This window comes from Protopterus annectens, chromosome 6.part0 (genome assembly GCF_019279795.1).
Source record: "Protopterus annectens isolate FY-2018-M chromosome 6.part0, PAN1.0, whole genome shotgun sequence".
NCBI classification, from domain to species: domain Eukaryota; kingdom Metazoa; phylum Chordata; order Ceratodontiformes; family Protopteridae; genus Protopterus; species Protopterus annectens.
The window spans coordinates 428,503,411-428,528,874 of NC_056737.1; the positions used below are offsets into that span (position 1 = coordinate 428,503,411).

At 38.7% G+C, this 25,464-nt stretch overlaps 1 protein-coding gene across 1 annotated transcript in view; it reads right to left on the reverse strand.

The window, feature by feature from the left end:
* SPTBN5 (spectrin beta, non-erythrocytic 5) overlaps positions 1-25,464 on the reverse strand; it is a 1,783,454-nt gene that overhangs the window by 435,357 nt on the left and 1,322,633 nt on the right. The window contains exons 51-52 of the mRNA XM_044073536.1: positions 19,623-19,760; positions 6,854-7,110 (exon numbers count right to left, since the gene is read on the reverse strand). Coding sequence (XP_043929471.1) covers positions 6,854-7,110; positions 19,623-19,760 — 395 coding nt within the window. The remainder of the gene's footprint in view (positions 1-6,853; positions 7,111-19,622; positions 19,761-25,464) is intronic.

A 25,464-nucleotide genomic window follows, 5' to 3' on the forward strand; every position in this document is an offset into this window, starting at 1 on the left:
AGCAAAGGTTTTGGTTATGAAGGGATAATAGGAGGGGTAGAATATAACGAAAAGTGTATAGTTATTTATTTATTTGTTAATTATTTATTTATTGGCATTTGTTTACTGGGAAAGTTCAATGGGCCAAAAGAACCAATTTTCAATGAAGGCCTAGGGAGAAAAGCTCCACAAAAGCAGTTAGTCTAAAATTACATAAAATTGAAACAGTTTGTGTTAACAAGAAGCATAGTCATAACAGGCAGTATAGATACAATAAACTACATTATGAAAATCTAAGTGGTACAGAGAAATAATATGAAAACACAAGGCATTGAAGTAAATCCAAGGTACATATTCTAGTACACTCTAATGTGAGTGTACACTTTTGAGTACACTCTATTGTGAGTGTATAAGTTGAGTAATATAGGTAGACTTAGAATAATTATCTAAAGATATATGCATTAGAAGTAGGGAGAGATTAGTGCTAGGAGTGAAGAGTGTAAAGAAGTAATAGGAGTAAAGTTTTTAGAGGATGGAAATAGAAAAAAAAAGGTGATATGATGTTAGGAAAAGGAGTCAAGTCTTAGGAATATGGAAGTTAGAGCATCTACAGTACCAGAGAGTGGAGAGATGCTGCTTCAGGGCGATTTTGAAGGAGGAGATATTACTGGTAGTCCTAATAGCTAATGGGAATGCATTCCATAGTTTGGCAATAGAGATGGAGTAGAGCATTTGACCTACTGGGAGTTTTGGTTTGTCAACTTGCAGGAGAAATTGGTTTTCAGATCTGAGTAATCTATTTTGGTGGTGATGAGTTAGGATTGGAGATAGGGTTGGGCAGTCTGATGGACTATAAATCATTTTATGTGCTATGGTTAATTGCAGGAATGTTAGGTGATGTGGGAGTTTGAGCCAGTTGAGTGATTGTAGAGAAGAGCAGTGATGGGATTAATATTTGTCAATGGTTGTGAATTTGGTGACTTTACTGTAACAGTACTCTAGCTTATTTTTAAGGAGTAACTGGATATTGGTGAGGAGTGGGGCACCATATAGGAGTGAGGGGAGAAGGAAGGTATGGGCAAGAGTTTGTTTGGTAGAGCAGTTAAGAAAATATTTATGTCTATAGAGGGATCCTAGCTTTTGGTGTGTCTTTTTGATAGAGGTATGGACATGGAGATCAAAAGTAAGGTTTTCATCTAAGATGACTCCCAGTAGTTTTGTATGAGGTACTGCTTTTATGGTGGACTTGTTTTGAGAGTATATGATGAATTCTATCTTATTTATGCAGGTACTTTTCTTGGGATTGAATAGCAGCAGTTTGTTTTTGGGGGGATTTAGAGAAAGGTGGTTATATGTCATCATGTTTTGGTGGGAGTGATAGCATTCTGGACTATATGCAGAAGTATAGAGTTAGCAGAGCAGGTTATGGTAGAGTCATCTGCATATTGAACTACTGTACCATTAATAAGATTGGAGTGGAAGTTGTTGATGAAAATACTGAAGAGTAGAGGGCCTAATATAGAACCTTGGGGGACATCTGTGGATGTTTCAAGGAAAGGAGAGAAAGAGTTTTGCCATTTGGTAGAATGTTTACTATGATTTAGGTAGCTGCTAAACCAATCTAGGGTTGAGGGGGAGATACCTAGGTTAGAGAGTTTGGTGAATAGCAGAGAGTGGGAAATAGTATTGAAGGCTTTAGAGAGGTCAAAAAAGAGTGAAGATTCGATCTTGCTGGTATCTCAATCTCAATTGACTGTATCCAATAATTATATAAGTGCAGTAGTTGAGCTGCGGCCAGACCTGAAACCATGTTGAGTGGAAGAAAGAAGCTGATTTTGAAGTAGATAGCTGACAAGTTGATTATGGATGCATTTTTCCAAGATTTTAGAAAGAGGGGAGAGAACAGCAATAGGTCTAAAGTTTGAAATATCTGTATTGTTGCCACCTTTGTGGGGGGTAGAATGTATGATTGTTTTCCAGATAGTAGGTACATAGGCCTCCTGGATAGATCTATTGATAAGTATGCTGACAGGATAGGCTATGGCTTTTGCAGACATCTGAAGGTATTCTGGGTATAGGTTGTCAAGCATGTTTAGAGCATGGTTTCAGTTTGATAGTCAGTTTTTGATAGTAGCGGTGGGTATAGGAAAGCAGAAAAAGGTGGGTGGGGGCATAGTAGTATTTTGTGAGGTGGGCTTTGGTGGACAGGAGTTACTGTCACCACTGATTTGGGGAAAAGTTGCTGCGAGATTTGATATTGTATTGATGAAATGAGTTTTGAAGAGGGAGGCTATTTCACTAGGTGTTTTGTCTAGATGTGGTCAAGGGTTGTTTTTGGAGCCAAGGTTCAGCAGAGATGAAACAGAGCTCCAAACTTTTTAATGTTTTGTTTACAATTCTTTTGCAAGCCAAAGTAGTGTGCTTTTCTGTCATCACTGACTAGCCACTTTGCTTGATTGTGAAGCTGCTCCAATTGTACCAGGTCAGAGGGATTTTTGGTTATATGCCATTTTTTCCAAGCTTTGTCTCTATCAGCCATGATTTGTTTGGTAGAGCTAGTGAGTTACATGGCATGATTAGTTTTTACTCTCTTTTGTCTTATTGGGCCAATGTTATTTAGGATGTCCAGGAAATCAGAGTTAAAGAACTCAACAGCTTCATCAAGGAGAAGGACTTTTAGCACATTCCAGTTGATTTTTGTCAATGTTTAGTTTGAGTTGTAGGGTTAAAATTAACTAGATTTCTTGTATATTTATATTGATGCTGACATGATGTTCATGGTGTCAGAGTGCTTTTGCAGAGTATATAGGCTGGGAGGTGGTCACCAATGCCAGAGTAAAAGAGTGCCTGCTGCTGAGATTTTAGTTCCATCGGAGACTAATATACAGTCCAGTAGTGAACCTCCATCATTGTTTGTGTTGGGTCTAGTTATGTCTGTAATTAGTTGAGTGAAGTTAGAGAGATTGATATTAAGTAGAGGAGACTGATTTGAGATATCTGTCCAGTTTATGTTTACATCACCAAGGATAATTGCTTTATTTTTATATTGTTTGATATCCAGGCAAGAATGTCTTCTAGCAGGGAAATGTTATTGCTGGAGAATGTATATAGCTGTGATGCAGTGATTCTTGGAATTATTCAGTCTTAAGAATGATGTTAGTATCTCTGCTGTGGAAAATCGTGGATTTGTATTGGAATAAGGTACTATTGAGTAGGTAATTGGGTAGAGTATAACAATACCTCCTTCTCTTTTGTGTAGTCTGTCAGCCTTTAGACAATTGTAGCCTGGGGGAAGGAATTCAGTGTCTTTTATGTATGGTTTCAACCAAGTCTCAGTTGCTGCTATTACGTCTGGTTTACTGAGTGTTATCCAGGCATGGAATTCTGATATTTTGTTTCTTACACTTTGCAGGTTAAGGGTTGTAATATTAAGTGTTTTGTATGAGTTGGAAGGGCTGAAAGGAGAAAGTTCAGTTCCTGGGTATGGGTGGATGTCTCCACACTGGAATAGCTTGAATTGCATATAAGGATAGGTGAGGTGTGGCCAAATTCTTTTAGGGAAGTTGTTGAGATAACTTTTTGTAGAAGTAGTAACTTATATTTAACATATAGTAGTGTGTTTGGTGTGAACAGGCTGGGGGATATGTCAGAGTAACTAGAGATAGGTAAGGATTGGGTGTATGTTATACATACAGACCTGAGTGATATGAAGGTAATGTGTAGTGATGTTAAGTGAGTTAGAATACAGATACATAGAGCCAGGGGGATGAGTACTGGAAGAGGAAAATTGGTGGAAGACATACTGGATTGAGTATGGTACTATGAGAGAGGAAATAAGAAAGTAGTAGTAGTGAGGTAGGAATATTTTGTGATGAGTCATTGTGTTTAATTAGATGTGACTAGGCAGGGTCTGAGAAAATAAGGGTGTTAGTGACTGAGCAAGAGATAAGATGATTGGGAAGGTGTTTTTATTGGTTGATGGTTCTAGATGGGAGGGATTTTGCTAATTATAAATGTCATTGATCTAGGAGTGGGTGGGAATGGGGGTAGGGTAGGGGAGTGGAGTAATGCAAGTGTAGTGAGGCAAATGGAATGGGCTGGTCCAGGCAAGGTGGAGATCGGCTAAAAAAAATCAAAAGTGCAGGTAAGTTACAGGAGAGAAACCACAAGGTGAGACAGTCAGGAGGAGTGGTAAAAAAGTAGGATAGCAGAGAAAGACAAAAACAGTGATAGAGAGGAATTACAGAAATGACTAAAAGAGGTATGGGTGGTGAGGGGAGACTGTGCTGGGAGGGAGAGAGTGCAGCAGACCTAACAGGAGAGAGAAGTAGAGAAGGTTGTAGGGCTATAGGACACAAAGAGTAAGCAGATAGTGCAGTTGAAGGAGAGATAAAGAAGGGAGGTTAGGCTATAAATAGAAAGGACTTGATAGCTTAAGTTAAGAGGGGCTGGAGGAGGGCAGTGTTGATGTACAAGGGACCATTGGGTTGGAAGAAAAAACAAGTTTCCAGTTAGAAAGGTGGTACAGTTTAAGACTTAAATATGTAATACAGTCTGTACATACATTAACTTTGAAACGGTACTAGTGCAGGTAATAGTTTTGAGTGCCTGGCAGGAGGTAAGATGCAATTTCCTTCTAGAGTGACATTTTGAGGTATAGATGTTACGTATTTTTCCATAAAATGTCTGGCTGGCTATCAGTGAGGGGGGAGTCAAGATTGAGTGAGCTAGCTAGAGAAAAAAATTGTGGAGAGAAGAAATAAATAAAAAGGTTAAGTGGTATTAAAAACAATACTAAGGTAGCAAGAGGGTATAGGATAAGTTGGAGAACTCAGAGTGAAGGGAAAAGTAGGGGATTGGAGGGACTAAGGGAAAGTAAGATCTGAGAGAGAGGAGATCCCAAGGGGCAACTGAAACTGGAAAAACATTGTTGAGAAGCTAGACTTTGGTTTATTATGTGGAGTAGAGCACCATCTAGTGGAGCTACTAATCTAATCATCTCACACAAAAATAACCAGAGAGGGTTATTTTGTGGAGCAGAGTGCCATCTAGTGGCACTACTAATCTAATCAGCTCACACAAAAATAACCAGAGAGGCTATAGGTTAAAATGCAAGGAATAAGTGTGGAATGTAAACACTACTATCCTAATCATCTTGCATTCAAAATAAATACTACCAACCTAATCAGCTTGCAGTAAAAATAATCAGAGGGGCTATAGGTAACAAAACAAGGAATATGTAAAGTGTGTTGTAAATGGCACTCTATGCTATGTAAGCACCACCAGGCTTTATGCTACAATTGTATCCAGATAGATGATGTGTGTCTGCTATAAATGGTAGGTCACACAGGCTTGAAGCATTTAATTAAAGACAGTGGCTGTATTCAAATGTGGATATATTGTGGATAGTATTTGGTAGAAGTGAATATAAACATGAGCAATGGGGCAAGGTTATTAAAGGAATTAAAGAATGAAATGATTGCTTTATGGAAAACATAGATTTTTGTATAGAAAGAAAGCACATTTGATAAATACAATAATATTTGGTAAAATAGCCTATGTTCAAAACATTTTTATGATACCAGTGAGGTATGAAAAAGAAATTATAATGACAATATTTTCATTCATTATTGGGTTGAGATTGAAGCCTGAAAAGAGAAGAATTTTATATATGAAAGAAGAGCAGGGGGGCTGGGACTGATAAACCCAACTGTACATTCAGCCTTTTTAAATATTTATACAGTATTAAAAGGAGTTATGAAAGATAATAATAATTTGGTAGCGACAATAATGTATGGTAAATAGAAGCATATTTGGGAAGGTAAAGAAATGAAGAAACAAAGTAAATGTGTCATTGATAAAGAAATGAAAGAATTTTATAGTAAAATTGTGTTATGGAAACAAACAAAAAAATGTAATAGAAAATAATAGAAATTAACAGTATGTTAATATTATGCAATCTTTTTATTTTTTGATACATGGAAAGAGTTAGAAACAAGTAAGAAAAAAGCAATAATGATGAGATATACAAATTATGAAAGATTTAAAGAATGCAATGATTTTTTTGTGAAGGTAAATTACCAGTAAAAGCAAATATGGCATACAAAAGTAAACAATATAGAATAAGTAATAAGTGTAAAGAATCTGAAACTACAGAACATGTATTTTTAAAATGTGAAAGAACTCAAGAGTTGTAGAAAGAAGTATGCAAATGTGAATTGGTGAAAGATTATTTGAAATTCAAAATGTTAAATATGGACATGATAGAATACGATTATTATGGATCAAAATTTCAAGAAAAGGCAAAAAAAATTAACAGAGTTATATTTTATGTAACATGGACAATTTGGAACGAGAAATTTAATGAGATCAAATACAATGAAAAATGAATATTGACAAAAATAATGGAGAAAATATGGTTTTGGTTGTGGGTGAAAGGGTGGGGGGAACACTTAAAAGAAGTTGATGTACTGAGTGATCTTATTTATGTAAATAATGTAAATATGTGAATATGTAAATAATATGAAATGTATGAATGTTTACAAATAAAAATCCCCTGCTATTTCAAAACATATTTTAGGATCTTTTACATCCATTTCAGCTACCAACAACTCAATCAAATGGAACCTTGGTTTAATGTCTCATCTGAAGGATGGTGCACTGAGGATTACAGCACCCACATTATGATGTACCACAATGTTGGCAATCTAATCACCTGGAGTGGGAATCTAACTCACACCTTTCTGCTCTTCCAGCATCAAAGGCAAGTGTGCTACCTGTTGAGGTACTGATACTGCTAAAAACAGATGATCAAAAGTGATAAAATCTAGTAGTTTCAACAATGCACTAAAATAACTACAGAATCACACAATACCTGGCAACTAGTGTATTAACACGCTCCTCCATCTCATGGATAAGGAAGTGCTTCTCCTTTCTAAACTCATGAAGTTGATCCACCAATGTCTGTAGTCGTGCTGCATGGCTGGAGACATCCTCCTCCAGCTCTTCCTGCTTCTTTAACAGGTTGTTTACAGACACCAGATTCTTGCCATAATCTGTTGTGTCCAATTCATTCTCCATGTTGTCCAGCCACTTGTCTGTGTCATCTATGCTTCGCTGGAAGATTAGGGCCTGCAGGCACAAATTCAAAATAGATTACGCTACAAAAAGGTCAAGGCTAAAAAATGGAATACTTTGAATTTATGTTAATTTATAAAAGTTTCAGCTTCCCTAGATGTATTTGTGTGATAATGAAAAAGAAATAGCATTGGCAGAAGTAAAAACTCAGTATAAGTATTAATGTGGTCAGGATACAACAGGACATGGTATGAGATGAGAAAATAACTAAGTGATAAAGTTTTTCTTACTTCATGTAATTTGCAGTGTTGAATAGACACAACGTGTATGCTCTATACACTAAATATGGGAAGCAGACATACTACAGAAAGAGTGTTTTATGTGAGTTGGGAAAAATGAACACATATAACAGCAATGAAAATTTCTAGAAATTTCACTGGGTATCTCATACTACCTGACTATGCATTAGTTCTGTATAAACAAAACTTTTGGTCTCTGTATTGTCCACAAGAAAGCAATGTATATCTACATTTTACTAATAAAAACATCCCAGGAAAGCATCACATATGGGGTTATAGACATCCAGACCATAAGAAATTTGATTTTCTATAGTTTTGAAGAGCATATTAATTTCTTCTTCTTCTTTCAGTCGCCACAGCAAAACAACAGTCTGCAGAATGATTGGCAGTGGAGTTTTACAGAGTTGAGCTGCCAGCCTGGCGCCCACCTTTTCATAAAAGGCACACACACACACACACACACACACACACACACACACACACACACACACACACACACACGCTCGCGCGTTCATGCACGAACGCACACACACGCACACACGCACGCACACACACACGCACACACACACACACACACACACACACACACACACACACACACACACACACACACACACACACACACACAAACACAAATACGTGCACACACTCACACCTAGGACCAATTTAGAGTGTCCAATCCACCTGCAGCATGTCTTTGGGAAATGGGAGGAAACTGGAGCACCTGGAGGAAACCCATGCATCTTCAGGGATGACACGTTGAAGAGCATATTAATTTATATCCTGTAAATTCCAGTCTGTCATCTTTTAACTACAACCCACTGCCATTTTAAGATGGACTGTTATTACTATCACAGGTTTTTCTGCATCAAGAAGATGTACATACTATATTAAATTGTACAATTTACTGAGTAAACAGTAAATTAAACAAAAAAAAATACAGTTTACTCAGATTATGTAAAAGGACACATAATACTGAACAAAATTACCCTGACCCAAAATATATTTTTGCAGCATAGGTTTAAGTTCATAGGTATATACTAGGCTAATGACCACAAGGACTTTTTAAAGCCTAGCCATGCATCCCAAATGTAGCTGATAAGTTTATGAATCCTAAGATTATCCTAAGGGGTATATGTAGACTAGGGCTTTGGCAGTCAAACATTTACAGTCTGCCTCTGTCCATTAGGACCATAGGTGCCAGACAATGGGTGAATTTCCAATTCCCCATCCACTAGTGCAAGTTGAGCTTGAGTTGGATTAGGAAATAACTCTGTTTCTCATTGATGAGAAACATATTCTAGAGAAAGTTTAGTCTCTGAGACAAATACCTGCCCCTCTAGCATGTCCTATTTATGTTGCAAGCAAGGTTTAAGTCCCTAGATAGGGTAATTCTGATGCTATTTGTTTTGCAAATATGCACATGGTCCATCAGATTGGGATCTAGTGATGCCTTGTATTCCAAGCACAGGTCGTCCCTCAACAGTATGCAACAGACTTGAGTACAGGGTTAGGGTTATGACTCGATCTGTGTAGGACATGTTGTTTACGCCCTCTATACTTATTGTGAGGAACCTGAATGGATGTTCCATTTGTTGCATGTGCCTGCCCAAGTACATACGGAAGGTGGAGTTGTACTCAATAATTGGTGTGATGAGGACTGAATACAGTGGAAAGATGATTTCCTTGGACCTAGATTCCATACCCTTGCTTATAAGTTGTGTAACATGGAATGATTCCCTTACTACTGTAGCTACATGATGGCCAAGAGCCAGGTTATTGTCTACATGCATCCATAAATCCCTGACTACTGAGCCTCTTTTTAGAGGTGTGTTATCAATGAGGTAGTTTCCAGGGGTAGACAACTTCACAAAGGATACTATTATGCATTTTTTGGCATTGCTTTAGACAATGGCTCTAGCACCAGTTACTTGTCTGAGTCATCCCTTCTTGTGTAATATTCTTGTCATGGAGGGATTCTATGACTGCACCTAGTTTGCAGTCATCTGCAAACTTGGTCAGCCAGAGGACCTTGACATTGTCCTTTACTGCAGAGATGGAGGTGCCAAAAATGGCGTAGACTCAGCACAGTGCCCTGAGTGACTCTTCTACTGACTGGGCCCCTTTGTAGAGGTGGACTCCCCTATCCTAATTTCTTGGGTCCTATTTGAGAGTCACCCAGCTATCCAGTGAGTAACATAGGGGTCTATACCCAATTCAGTGAGTTTGTCTACAATGACCATGAGGGGCATTGTATCAAATGCCTTGGCCAGGTTAAAGTAGGCAGTATGCAAATTGTGCCCTCATCGTTTGCTTTGGTGACCTTCTCAAAGAAGGAATTCACCAGGTTAAGTAGGCATGATCTACCTTTGGCAAAACCTAATGGGGCTGGATCCAGTGTGTGAAGATTTGTTATGCCATTGTTAATCATGTTCATGATATTTTTTCCATGGTTTTGCATATGAGACTAGTCAGACGTATGGGTCTGTAGTTACCCGCATGTTGATGCAAAACATGTTGATCTATATTCTATCAACTTTCTAAGTTTATAAGAACAATATTTAAATTCTGTCCATATTTTTGAGCATTTGTCCCCCATTATTTTTTTTTTTTCAGATTTCTTGTGCTAAGCGGCTGAGTGGTGTGATAATAGGAGGTACTGCCAGCCATGCCAGACATAGGGCAGTGGATGTATGACTTGTGCCAACACAGCTAGCTGAAATTTTGCAAATAATTATATGCCATTTGTATTTCAAACTGATTTATACAGATGCTTGTGCTGAAATGTATTTGTGAAGTTTGGTTGTGTTAAAATGTATCAACAGTGCACCCTGCTGGAATGAAAAGAAATGTACATGTACAGATGATACTACCATAATATATGCAGCCAAAACATTTGACCTACTTCACTCCCAAACACAAGAATGCTTTTCCCTGACCAAAGCATGGACCAACAAACAATGCCTAATTCTCAACCCAGGAAAAAAACAACCTACTCCTGTTTAGCTCCCACAGATGCAAACCTCCCTCTGACAGTTTCACTATCTCCTCAGATAACAACACCACAATCACCTCCACCAACCACATCAAACTACTAGGGATTGAAATAGACAACAACCTCAGATTTAACCTACATATTTCCTTGACCATAAAAAAAGTACACAAAAAACTTGGACTACTCTATCGCAACAAAAAATTTCTTACCAACCATTCCAAAGTTACAATAGCCAGGACTCACCTACTATCCACCTTGCTGTATGCCTCCCCTGTCCTTATAAATCTCTGCAAATCTGATCTAAACAAACTTGATAGCTGTTACAATAAAATAGCCAAATTCTCTACAGAACGCACCACTATGACTGCCTCAAAAAACTCAACTGGCTCGAACTACCTCAACTACTACAACTCAATCAACTATCACTAGCACACAAAATAATACCGTTCTCTGAAAACACCCCAGCTCTACAAAATCTTCTTCAACCCTATACCACCACCAGGCCCTTAAGATCTAGTACCCAAAACGTTCTCATGTTTACCAAATTTAACAATGAGGCTGGTAAGGCAGTTTACAGTCACTATATCTCAAAAGCCTGGAACTCCCTTCCTCCCCACATAACTGATTGCAAATCCCCAGCCATGTTCAAAACACTACTCAAAACTTACTTCCTAAATAAATGGCTATGCTCCTGCATCACCCCTGGCTAATACCTCATCTCTAAAGTTCACTAACCTAAAGAAAGGCTGCCACACTATCCAGTTCTGAACACTGTACCTTCCTATAACCGGTACACATTTCTACCTCCTAACTCTCTAGTGGCTATATTACTATCCATGGAATTTTGCACTTTATACTACCCATGACTATATTGTCCAGTAATACCAAGGAGTACTAGGATTATGTATCCTCTCTTTGAGACTTATCAAATAACAAAATGCTGTTCCTCACATTTCTGTCTTAGACCTTTGTTTCTTCCTTGCAATGTAATCTATCTCAGGAATGTTGTGCTTAGAACCATTATACGGTTAGAATGCTGTGATTAGATCCTTCATACTGTGTCAAAAACCAGCTACTAATATGCTTACCCTGTAATGCCAATAATATGTACCCTAAACCTATGTATGTCAAAATAATGTCAGTCTTTTTTCTCTATGTCTGTAATCAATTGTTATCGTATTGTTTAAAGTTGTTGTCTTGGAGCTTTTCTCCCCGGGCCTCCACTGAAAATGGACTTGTATCCAGTTGGACTCTCCCGGTCAAGAAATGTAAAATAAAATAAATAAATAAATAAACATGTATTACTGTAACTGAATTAAATGTAAATGTTTTAATAGAGGATCCTGGGACAGCAAATGTTAACTTTACAGCTAGCTTACTTTAAGAAAAATAAGGGGAATGTAAATGAGCTGTTAAACCATTAAAATGGCACCCCACAGTGCTGAATAGGACAGGAGATGGTGGGTCTGGAAGAAGCTTTTGTTCATTAGCTCAGTAAAAAGATGAGAAGCTCCAGGCACTGCCATAAACATTTAAGATGTGTATTTAGCTATCTGTGCTAAATTCCTGTCTCAGCTTCAAAGGGGGTTACTTTGAGAACATAGAGTCAGGTGACCAGATGAGGTCATTCTGCAAGCCATCTTGGATATTATATTTTATAGGAAGTAATCTCTGAGGAGGGAGTATTCTGTTCTGGGGTACCTGACTAGAAAGACTGCTCATGTATTTCATTGTGCATTGCTCTATCAAGTAAGTTACTAGGGAATAGTAATTATCCTAGTTTCAGTTAGGAATATAGTGAAGCTAAGTCTAGAGATTGTTTTTCTTTATTTGTATGAGCCTGTCCATCAATGTTATTTTCAATATTTCCTGTGAGTTGAACTATGTGGTTTACTGTAAATATATATCCAGTATTTTCACAGTCTTCTATTATTTATTATTAAATATATTTAAAACTTTTATTATGGCTGGTCCTTGTAGAAAGTATTTAACTTTTAAGAGTGCTTATATTTATTTGGCGACACTGTAAGGTCCAATCCAGAAGGCTTAGCTGTCTTGGTCAACTACTACCATTTGTATTAGTATTAATATTACAAAGTATAATTGGACACCCTTTGTTAACCTCCTTAGAAGAATAGCTGATTGTGGAGAGTCTGGTGGTGCTATCTACCTTATACTCTGCTCAAAAGAGGGCATGTGTGTGTGTGTGTGTGTGTGTGTGTGTGTGTGTGTGTGTGTGTGTGTGTGTGTGCGCAAAATCAAATCTCACAGTGTATGTGTGTGTGTGTGTGTGTGTGTGTGTGTGTGTGTGTGTGTGTGTGTGTGTGTGTGTGCGTGTGCCTATTTGGAGCAAGGACATGAACCACTGAGTTCACACAGAGGGTGCTGGAGGACTTGATTTGGACACTCATCTGAAGACCTAAGGGGACCTGGAAGGAGACAGATGTAGAGAAATCCAGCACCTAGGCTGAGTGTGTTCCCCATGTGCTCTTAAGAGAAATTGTGCTTGATGTAGGAAGGTCTGCATCTGGAAATACTGAGTGTATCCATTTGTATTTGAAGTGTACGTCCCTCTCTCCAGTGTCAGTGGTGAGGATTCAGGGTCCTTGATTACTGGCACAGTGTGGGGATGTCACAAGTGGTATGAGCTACATGCACGACAAAGAATTATGATTGGTTCACTGGTCATAACCTCTTATTTTGTGTTTTTGACATGGATGCCTGGATTTATCCCAAATGAACTTCTTGGCATCTGTGTTTTGAACACATAATAAGCTGGCTATGATTGGAGACTCAGTTACAATCCTCTGTACCATCATTAATAGTTAAAAATCTAAACAACTTCCAAATAAATTACATAATGGTGTCATTCACAGTCCATGTTAAGATGATCTACTATGTATCTTGCAAAAGTTTCAAAACATTTTCAGTTATTTAAAATGGAAAATTATTTCACTATTTTCAAAATGAATACAAAAACAGTCAAATATCTGATTTTACCTGGAAAGGGTGAGGACCTAACATTAACAGGTATGGAAGCAAGGTGTGTAATGCTCACTAACTACTTTGGAGTGAGAAGAATCTCTTCAAATGCATTCTTCTTGAGATTGGCTAAGCATGTTGTTGACATGTAACAGTTTTTGGACTTGATCCTGAAATAACCACTGAGAACAAACTGCATCATCATCATAAACTTCCAACTACATCTATCATTAAGAGGTAAAAGAACAACATTGGAAGACATGTCTTAAACTTATAGATTACAGCAGTTATTATCTAAGTATCAAAAAGAGGGCAATGTTAATATAGAAATAGAGACTATGCTAGTTTGGGATGAGGCTTTGTAACATCTGTGGAGGTTCCTGAGATGCACCTAGAACTTTATGTTTAAACATGGTCTTGCCTTGCAACTCTAAAAGGCTTAGTCTGATGTTAATCAACAGTGCCAGTAGAAAATGAGCACACACTTCCTGCTGTGCAGCTGGACCTGTGTCTCCAGATTACAGCTGAGAGTGGATGACCTGAGTGAATGACCTGACTCCATGAGACTGAAACTGGGATGCATAATTCCATCCCAGTGATTTGTGTTTCATTTCCATGCTATGCGTTTTGCTGTTAATGTGAAGTGGTTTGAAATGCAGCCTTATAGCATATAACATTTGAAAGTCACACTCTGCTTCAAATGACGCTTTTCAATTTATCTTTAAAATAGCATTATTTATATTTATATAGTTATTCTTATAAAAGTTCCAGAACTATGAGGTAATGACAGTAAGCCCTCTGAATACCTTGTATGGCTTGCTGTTATTCTGAATCACAATTCATTAAATCCAGTCTATAATGACAATGTACAGCCCTTCATTGTACTTTTCAAACTTATCACAGGACTACAACATGGGGTGTATAATGTACTCCTATTCTTGCTGCTTTTGCAAGTACAAACAGCTCTGAAAATTTGCTCTATGCTGATTTTCTGATTTATAGCACAGTCTCAAGCCATAACTTGATAAATGCAATAAAATCCTTTGCAAACAACTATTTCTTCAATATGTTCTGCAATGGCTTAAAGTCAGTCTCTAGTTGTACTTCTTTTCCAAGAATATACTGATGGATCTTCTCAGATCCACATGCTATTGCTAATATATCTTTTTCTACTGAACATATTGTTCATGCTGTTAAAGACTGCTTCTAACCCATAAGCAACTAGTTTGTTTTCATACAAAATCAATGCAGTAATTCCATTTAGACTTATATTAGTGTGTAACACACATCAATTCAAAACTATGTTTTGCTTCTTACTCTAGTATGATTCTACATTCTGTCCTAATGTTTCTTTAATGGCAATAGTATTTCTCAGATATTGAGAACACAAAAAGTTCCAACTGCTGTTAAAGGTTGCTGCCAAAACAGCAACAAATTTTCAAAGAACAAAACAAGAATGGCAGGACCACCACAGCTTGCAGATACAAACACTTTTAATTAAAATAATAAAACAGGTGAGCGCTTTTTTCAGATCTAAAAAATAAACATTGCTATATCATTTTAAAATACTTAAGTGGTAATTACACAGACCCTCCTGATCAATTACATCATTACATCAATTTCCTTTCCTTTAGTTATTGTTTATCTTTTCGGCTTTTCCCAGTTAGGGGTCGCCGCAGCAGAACTCCGGTCCACTAATGATTGGCAGTAGATTTTTATGGTGCCAAGTTGCCAGCCCGACACCCAACCTTCAGCGAAGGCACACCAATTCACGCATGTCTTTCAGAGACCACTCAACTGCGGGGAGGACATGCAGACTCCACACAGAAGGCACTCCAGCCAGGAATCGAACAGGAGAACCTCTTGCTGTGAGGCAACAACGCTACCGTTGCACCACCACAGATTCAGAATTTCCTTTCCTTTAGTATAGGTCTTAAAGAGACACATGCATTTGAGCCAGGATGTTTGTTTTATGCTTATTTCTCAGATATTCAGAACACACTTTGAAAGATATTATGCCTTACAACAAAATATCATAGGTGGTTATTTGTCCTATTAGAGGAGGCAACTAAACCATATTTCTGACTTTTTCTTTGGTTTCAAGCTTTTGAAGTTAAAAGATGACTCGTGTCTCAATTCTCTAAAATTGACTTTGTACTTACTTTTCATCAGTTTAAGGCTGTAGAACATAAATCTGTTCAGAAACTAAATCAGCCTTTTATCATGACATTTTCTGGTCACTTCCCATACCAGTTAACAATATTTTAATGCCCTCCAATCTTCTGAACCAGTAGCATAACAGGCAGAGCAAGTGAGGGTAACTGCTCGGGCACAAAGTATTTGGTGGGTGTAATTGGCTGATCCCAATCGCTCTTTAATGCGTTTAAAAGCTAGTATTGCATTTCTGGTCAAACCTGAGTGCTGTAGCACTACCTGCATGGTCTAAAAGCTCTAGCAAGAGGTTTGCTAAAATTTAAGCATGCTTTTTTTTAATTAAAACCTGTGTTCTGTAATACTCAGTACAGAGTTTAAACTGTAGCAAATGCTTGCTACATTTGAAAACATTTTTTGGCAAGCCTTCTTAAAAGTACCTGCATGTCCTTCAGCTTACTAGAATCAGCTAATACTGACTTCCACTTAGACCTGCTGCCTCAAGCATTTCAAGGGTCAAAAGACACAGCTGAAGTACAAATACTATCAAGGTATACTGCATCTAGTGACAGCATTCACAAATTAAGTGCTTCTGTACCCTAAGTCATTCCACAGCAAGGCCTACATTGCTTAACACCTTTTACAGGTGCATGTACCTTTCAGACAGCAAACTGGATACCACAGAGAAACAGGCCCTTATATTTAGCTTCATCTCAGCTCCAGAGATGGTTTAAGTCTTACCACTAAAATATGGCCTATGTTCTCTAAAAAATTCAGAAACACATTACCTTCTCGCCCCTCCACATACACATAGAGTATATATCATCAACACTTAGTAGCACTAGACTATTATCTTCTGAAACACCAGGGGTTTCTCTATGCTCAGAGAGTAACAAGATAATAAAAGTATCGGTGTTGTTATGAATCTTGTGCTGTGTAGCGACATCATTAGTAGCACATATCTAACGGCCCTCATTATTCTGTGTCCCTTCACGTGTGCCTCCGCACTGAATTATGTAATATCAGTATAACAGCACAACACTGTTAGAGGCTACCTACACAGTCAAGAAAGCTATTTTCCCTTAAACAGACATGTTAACTCCTTTTTCATACAGAACAGCCATTCAAAGCTAAGCAGCATGCACCAAACACATACACAATTATAGTTCCAGGATATTAAAAATAACTGAAAGTAAATTTCCTAAACAAGCTCATTTCCTCATTTTCACCCTGTTAGCTATAGTTGAATATTTTCTTTTTCATTACTTGAAAGTTACTTCTATTATGTTACGTCTCACATGTAAAACCCCACTTTGATATGTACATTGTTCCTGCTGTTTTTTGTACATCATGCTGAAGTTACAAAGTTTAAAATATGTAATTTTAACTTACTACTGTTTATGCCAGCATTATTATTGAGTGCTCTGTGCAGGGTATAAATTGTAGCAACTGATTGCTACACTTTAAATGTAAAAAAAAAAATAATTTTTTAAAGTAAAACCTGAGTCCTATAGTGTTCCATGCATGGTATAAACTGTAGCAACTGCTATAATTTAAAAGGAAAAAAATCTTTCCTTTCTTCACTTGAAGAGCGGAGATGGGGTATGTGGATTGGGTGCTTCCTGCAAGATGCCAAGTGGCATTCCTTTCACCTGAAGAGCTGAGGAGGTGGGGTTCTAGTTCTTCAGACCAGCACAGGGTGCTGGTTGAACCAGCTTCTGTTCTGAATAACAGCTTACTGAAACATTCTAGGTGCTAACAAAATGCCAAATGGAAATCTAAGCAATTTGTTTCTTCTTATAGGTGTATAATATGTACACAGTTTGGAATCTTCCTCTTCAAGCTTAGTTTGCTAAAATCTCTCATGGGATAGCTGTGGCACTGGAAGATGAGGAAGAGTCTAGGCAGGGATATAGAAAGGTTGAATAAGTGGACAGAGAGCTGGGAGATGAGGTTCAATGCAAGCAAGAACGAAGTACTATTCTTAGGCCACAACAATCTGAGGTAAGTAGAACTGATGGTAACATATCAGGGAAAGGATTTAAGGGCACTAATCACCAATGGACTGGACCAGCAGGAATGGAGTAAGAGGACAGTTGCAGCAGCAGCCAGAATTCTGTTATGTATCCTCAAGTGGACAGATCTCAGAAGCAAAAAGGTAGTGTTGAATAACTGCAGAAAGAAGAATAATGTCTTTTATCTCCGATCGAATGTTTGCCAAATGCCAGACCTAGAATATCAACCAATCATAGTAGGTCATCATCCAGGCAACTATAAAAAAAATGTTCTCATTCTGATCACAACTCCTCCACCCTGGCAGTTGAAGTGCATGCTCATAGATGCAGTGACCTGCAATGTCTTATCCTGTGATCATGCAAATTCCCACAATGCCCCATGAAAGCAACCATATGACTGTGACTTGGCAAAATCAGGCATATGTGCTTGTTCATCCCCTGCATGCCGTGAACATTTCTTTACAGTAGGTGCTGACATTACAGTCAGCCTGCTCTCTTCTTTTACCCCATTACTGGTCAGGTGGTGTTGGCCAGTATTTCCTACCCTCCCCTACCTGGTTGCTTCAGCACCTGCTAATTAATCTGTGGTCATCTCGGTTGTTGTTACAGTTTCATCTCTCAATCTCACAGAACCATTCATGTGCCAAAGTTATATCAAATAATGGTCCTTAGAGAGGTATAGCTTTTATCCAAAGAGGGTTGTAGCCACAAGGCTGCCAGAATGAATTGTTAGGCTTATTTCATCTGGTGTAAAATACAGCAGTGTGATTTTGAGACAATTCCTTTCAGTGGTATTAATGCATGGCTGGAAGTCAATGGTTAAAACTCAATAGTAACACGTTTTAGGGAAATCTTCAATAGCTAACTCATTTTATAATTTCTAGTAACTTTTCAGAATTTGGAAATCATTGGTGGCACTTTGATTTCTAGATTCTCCTTTACCCTGTATCAAAATTAAACACTAAATCACTCAATCACAGTTATATCACCTGTGGTCTAAGAAATACCTGCATCGTTAGTTGAGAGTATTAAAACTACACAGTCTGTAATTTTACAACATATTGTGAATTATGGAGTTTCAGGTACTCTTTCCTTTAACCATAAAACTGCTACATTGATTCTGATTCTGTGACACCTAGGCTTGGATATGTCAGCCATGCTTCTCATCATCACCTGTAGCTATTGAACACCCCTCTACTTCTCATATGTTTCATTTCTTTCACTACTCCTATTTTAGACTGCATGCTCCTGTATTCTGCATCCTTAAACTCCTGCGGGAATGATAGCTGAAGTATGCAATTAGGAAAGGAACATTTACCATATCTATCCTACAAAGCAGTATTTTCAGGTGAAATATATTGATTTTTTTATTACAAAACCATATTTAACAACATACAACAGTAAATGTCATAACTATAATTGATAACTATGCAAATAATAAGAAACTGACTATAATTCATACAAAACTGATGATACTAAATCCTAAAACACAGATTACAGTAAATCAATATTTTTATAACAGCGGCAACGTAATCTTCAATAGAACAAAAACTGTCCATATATGGAAGATTGAAATAAATTGTGTTCATCTATGGTAATTGTCTGTGCAACAGGAAGTGATCAGATGGTAATGTTACAAACAATTGCTTTGGTCTTCATGCAGTTTGTACAGTATTCTAGCCAATAAAAAAGAAACAGGCAATCAGTCACTGCATCTCAAAGCATGACCTGCTCTACACATAATAGGCTTGGTGCATTACATTTGGTAAGTTGACTTGTAGCTGTGTTTTATGTATAGTACTATTCATACTTCCACATGTTACCAAGCGCTCTGTCATGCAGTATGTGCAAAAGCAGGAGAATGAATCTACTCAGAGCCAGAAGAAAGTAACTTAAGTACAGAGTACCAGTTTATGATGCAAAATACTCAAAAGACAATTTTCCACAGCCTCCAGATGTAAATAGCTGGTTTTTTATAAGTCATTTAACCTCCCCAGTGCTCATCAGTCAGCAATGAAAACAAACAATAATACATTAAGGGTATGAAAAGATAAAAAAACATAATCTAGGCTCTTTTCATATTTCGGCCATTAGAGGAAATGATAAAGAACTAAAATAATGTACCTTGTACGCATCTTGTAACTTGGACTTCTTCTCTTGACAGTTCGCCAACAGCTCATTCCAGAGTTCATCAACGTCTTCAACTTTGAGTTGTATCACATCTGCAGCATAATGTCCATAATGCTTCATTCTCCCTCCATCCTACCAGAAGAAACAATAAAATGAAATGGTGGGTGACAGCTGCAGTCCTCAAAACAAGTGCAAATGGGATCCTGCAACACAGTGCAAGTTTCACTGTAACTGACAGGATTTAACACATTGCATGTACTGAAACTATACTTCTTACAAATAAGCCTTATTTATTTGTTAAAACAGTTGAAATTAATGGATATTATGACATAACATGACTGCAATACTGACCGTGAACATTCCTTAAAACCATAAAAAGTACAGTTGTGTATACAGCTCACCATAAGAGCAGATCCCTGGATAACACAAATGCCTGCCACTTCATGAAAGTCTTTGTGAGTGGGTATTACCTACCAAAGCCTTTGCCCATCTGGCAGATCTGAAAGTGTCAGCCTCTCCTTCAGTGTATGCTAGCTTCTAAAGGGTCTAATTTTTAGAGTATGTTTACTGAGAACTATACTCAAAAGCATACATGCAAGCACACACACACTATTTAGAAAGTCAAAAGATAAAACAACGTATATATGATATTGAAGCAGACTACCAGAAGATCTCATCACCAAAAGAGAAATATGCACACAGACATTCTGAACTTTATTAGGAAGATAACCACAAAGTGGCAACCATTTTATACTATCTGAGGATCTTCTCTTATGGTCTCTGCCTCATTAAGCTGTGCAGCCTCCTTCAATACAGAAGCTTGCTACTGTATAAAGTTATCTAAAGCTTAATACAGTAACAGGAAACAACCAAGTCTGACTAAGAAAGGGAAGATGACACTAATCAAACAATTAGTAAAGAATCTGCAAAACGTGATTTAGCTTTGGATTAACAATACACTCTGTAATGTTTTGTGAATGTGAATACAGAAGCCCAAATCACAGCTTCACAAATATTCTGAGCTAGGGTAGCAATAAAATGAAGTCTAACCATTCCATTAAAAGTTTTCTTGAATTTGTCAGTTAGTGACTGATTTTGTCTTCTTTTCGCTAATGGAACAAAGTTGGGCCAACTAACTTAAGGCTTAAGTCCTTTGTTTATCATAACAAAGCTGTCTGTGAATATCCAGAGTATAAAGAATCCAGTAGGTATCATTTGCCTGTTTTAGATAATAATCCTGGAAGATGAATGGCTTGATTAAAAAAGGTTCATAGTTAAGCATTAGGCTAGCTGCTCTTGCTGGTCATTTTAAGCCTAGCCAGTTTCCCCTTTGTGTTCAAAATAACCTATCCCATTTGGTTATAGATTGGCCTTACCCATCCCTTGGTTGTTAATTATATATTACCCCTGGTGAGAATAACTGGTATCATATCATAGATAATCTGAGGGGTCCATGTATGGAATAAAGCATTTAGGAGCTGCCACTGTCCATTAGTAGTACAGGGGCAGTTTTGGAGTAAAAGAATTATCTATACTTAGATACAAGTTTCACTTGAATAGGAACAGGAATGAACTTTGTTTTATGTTGATGGGGAGTCTGTTCCACAGCAGCAGTATCCTCTTCTAGATATACCCTTCCACTCATAGCATTCTGTTGATCTTGCAGAAGAGGTTTAGATCCCTAGACCATGTATTTCTCATGCCATTTGATTTGCTTATGTGCAGAATATCCATCAGTAATGGGTCAAAGGATGTCTTGTCTGCCAGACACAGCTCACCTCTTAGCAGTCTGTAGGATAACAATTATATTAACAAGCTTTGAGTCTTCCATGAGGACATGTTCAGGTATTGAATCTTTTTTCATAAGGTATCTTTTCGGACATTCCAGTTGCTGCATGTCTGAACAGATACATATCAAAGAGGGTATTATACTTGATGATTGGCCTAATGAGGGCTGAGTGAAGGGGGCAATGACATGACATCCCTAGATCTATATGCAATCCCTTTCTTTATAAGCTGCATAATGTTGGATAGTGGACACATGCTGGTTGAAAGTTAGATCACTGTCTACACCAGTTTCCAAAACCCAAACAATTAAGTCAAACATTTAATTTCAGTTCATGATTTTGGCATCAGTTATTCTATTTTATTATTTTTAAATAAAAGACAAAGGCTATCTTTGCCAGAAAATAAGGATTTGTTTTCAAGCCAATCCTCAGCAGGATTTAAAAAGTCCGTGCTCCATGCTGTGGGGCAGGGACACTATAGAATAGTGTAATAAAGTCCTTTACGGTTTATAAATACTTCTACATAATGGATTTCATTCCTGTACATGGTCTTAGCTCATTGTGAGTCACAGTATGCGGTTCACTGAGCACACCTGCCAATGACTGTCCAGCACAATACATGATTTATGAGAATTGCATCAGCTGCATATAGTTACCAAATACAAAAATGATGGGACCAAAACTCTGTACCTAGAGTTGGTGTGGTAAATCTGACTGCTCTGATCTTCCATGGCTTACACACATAAGCAGCAATATCAGTGCACAAACTAAAGAATGAAAAATAGTTAAAACACTCTTTCTTCATAGGCAGCAAAAACCAAACCAACCTCAAACATGTAATAAACACAAATCCAGATGAAAACATATGAGTCCAAGGCAGTAGAATAAGGCAAACACAGCTGTAGCATAAAAAATTCAGTTTGCAGATTTTCTATAATGATGTACAATTTTTCCTAGCGATGACCAAACAGCATCTACAGCTTTGTCAGACAGTATTTTCATAAAGCCATGCTTTTTAAAAAGCAACCAGTATTTGTCTGCAAACCTGATGTCATCACAAAATGAATGCCTCTTGGGACTCAAAGAAGTCAGGAAAAAAAGGGAGGGAGAGCCTCTAGACCACACAAATGACAATTTGCAGAATATACTTCTAGTTGAGCAAGCAAAAGATAATTCCAAGAGAGAGGATGGCTAGCATGACATTGATTGGCTTGTCCAACAGTCTTCTTTGTCATCAATAGTAGCAAGGTTGCTCAAAGTGGACTCAAAACCTAGTAAACTCTTGGTGTACAATGATCTCAATCTAAATGCTAGAAAGTGTAAGCAAATTCACTTTTGGTAGATAATACCTCCCCTTCCCTCATCATACTAACCAGACAGCACACATCTACTAACTGAAAATGTAGTTAGAGACCTAACTAATTGGTTTGATATCTCTCTTTCTGTCTCGACCATCACATAAAAAGAAGTTATGTACCTACCATAACGTTCCATGTTAGTTGTCTTCATCTCACTTTCTTTCTTGCTTGTTGGGATCGGAGCCGATCCTCGGCTCTGACTCGGCCATCTTCTATAGCTCGAGAGCTGTTTACTGGCTCGAGGCTACCCCTTATCCCATAATGCCTAGCGCTAGCTACCCAGATCTCATTTGTAATAGCTAACCCCAGACATAGCCAGAGTATCAACCTGTCCGAACAAACAGGTTGAGCAAACCTGTAATACTCTCTCAGTCAGTAGAGGAAACAAACCAGAGAAAACTCAGCCAGTGAAACCAGAACTCCTCTCGGTCCAATAAGACAGAGGGATGGAGGGTGGGACGCAAGAAAGAAGGCGAGACGATGACAACTGACATGGAACGTTATGGTATGTACATAACTTCTTTATGTTAAGTTGTCTATCTCGCCTTCGTTTCTTGCTTGTTGGGACAGCGTCCCTAGCACCTATGATCCTGGGTGGCTCATTGGAACAGACTCTTCAGAACAGTGGAACCAAAGTTAGCTCTACTCCTGGAGACCATGTCTAACTTGTAATGAGAAATAAAAGTATGAGGATTTGCCCATGTGGCAGCGGCACAGATAGAGTCCATGGGAAACCTAGCCTGGAAGGCTACAGAGGTGGCCAAAGCCCTAGTAGAATGACCTTTCGGTTTGATAGACAACTCTTTGTTTCTTAGTTGATAGGTGAAGGTAATAATGTGAGACAACCACCTGGACAGAGTCACCTTGGAAACTGGAAGACCCTGTTTGCCCCTAGCATAGGAAAGGAAAAGTTGGTCTGACTTTCTTATATCCTTCGTTCTATGCAGGTAAAAATGCAATTGTCTATGAACATCCAATTGGTGTAGTTTGTATTCTGCCTTGCTGGTGTGGTTAGGGAAAATCACAGGGAGGCCTATAGATTGGTTTAGGTTATTCTCTGAGCAGACTTTTGGAAGGAAGGAGGGATTAGTTCTCAGAGCAACCCTGTCCTTATGAAAAACTAAGTATGGAGGATGAACACTCAGTGCCTGAAGTTCCGAGACATGTCTGGCTGAGGTAATAGCTACCAGAAAGAGAGTTTTCCAAGATAGGAACTTAATGGAGCAGGATGCAGCCGGTTCAAAAGGGGGCATAATCAAGGAGGCTAGTACCAAATTAAGGTCCGAAGGAGGAGGGGGATCTCTTACTGGGGGCCTAAGGAGAGTAGTCCCTCTGAGAAAGGCTTTACACAGCTTATGAGACATAATGTTTAGATTAGAAAACCCAACATGAAAGTAAGAGATGGCCGCTAGTTGAATCCTGATTGTGGCAGAAGTGGACCCGGAATGGAAAAGCTCTGTTAGGAACTCCAAGATTTTGTGCACTGAGGCTGAAAAGGGATCTATGTTCCTAGCCTCTGCCCAACAAGAAAAACGTTTCCATTTGCTAGCATAAGTCTTCCTAGTGGCGGATTTGTGAGAGGAGACACGGCTGGGGAAATGCTGGGAAGCCTGGCTAAGGTTGGAATTGGATCAACCAAGCTGTGAGCTGGAGTGTTTGGAGGGATTGATGCAGCTCTCCTGATTGATGAATCAGTAGGTCTGGAATAGGATTCAGAGTCCAGGGCTGCTCGATGAGGTAACGGTGCAGGAACGGAAACCATATCTGTTGAGGCCAGTAGGGGGCAATGAGGATCATTTTGCAACCCAACGGAATAACTTTTTGTATGAGTTTGGGTATAAGAGGGAACGGAGGGAAGGCATAAAGAAGTCCCTGAGGCCAATCGTGGACTAGAGCGTCTCTGCGAGGGTGACCGGGAAGCAGTAAAAGGGAGAAGTAGTTGCTGCATTTGCTGTTGAAGGGGGTTGGCAAACAGATCGCAGCAAGGCTGTCCCCATTTGTGGAAGATCAGATCCACAACTACCTGATTCAGAGACCACTCGCGAGGCATGAGAATAGCTCTGCTGAGCCTGTCCGCTATGACATTGGACTTCCCAGGGATGTGCGTCACACTCAGAAATCGTTGGGAGGAAATCACCCACTGCCAGAGTCTGAGTGCTTCTCGACATAGGGGGTAGGACCTGGTTCCTCCCTGCTTGTTGATGTACCACACCACTGACATGTTGTCCGTTTGAATTGCAATGGTCCCAGAAGGGAGACAGTCCTGAAGGGCTTGCAACACTAGGAGCACGGCTTTCATCTCCAAGACATTTATGTGCAGATGGTACTCGTGAGGCTGCCAAGTGCCTTGGACTGTCCTGCCCTGATAATGCCCCCCCCCCACCCTATCAGTGAGGCATCCGTGGTCACTGTGGCAACCGGAGGGAACTGAATGAAGGGTCTGCCCTGAGTCACTAGAGGGGAGACCATCCACCAGGAAAGGTGTCTTTTGCATGCTTCTGTAATCATGATCATATGAGACATGGGGAGCTGTTGGAAGGACCACTGTGTGAATAGAAGCCACTGAAGGATTCTCATGTGAAAACAGGCTAGGGGTATCAGAAGAATTGCCGCTGCCATAGAGCCTAGGGTTTGAAGGACATACCTGACTTGCACCCTTTTGCACTGCATGAGGAACTGAACCTGCTGGCG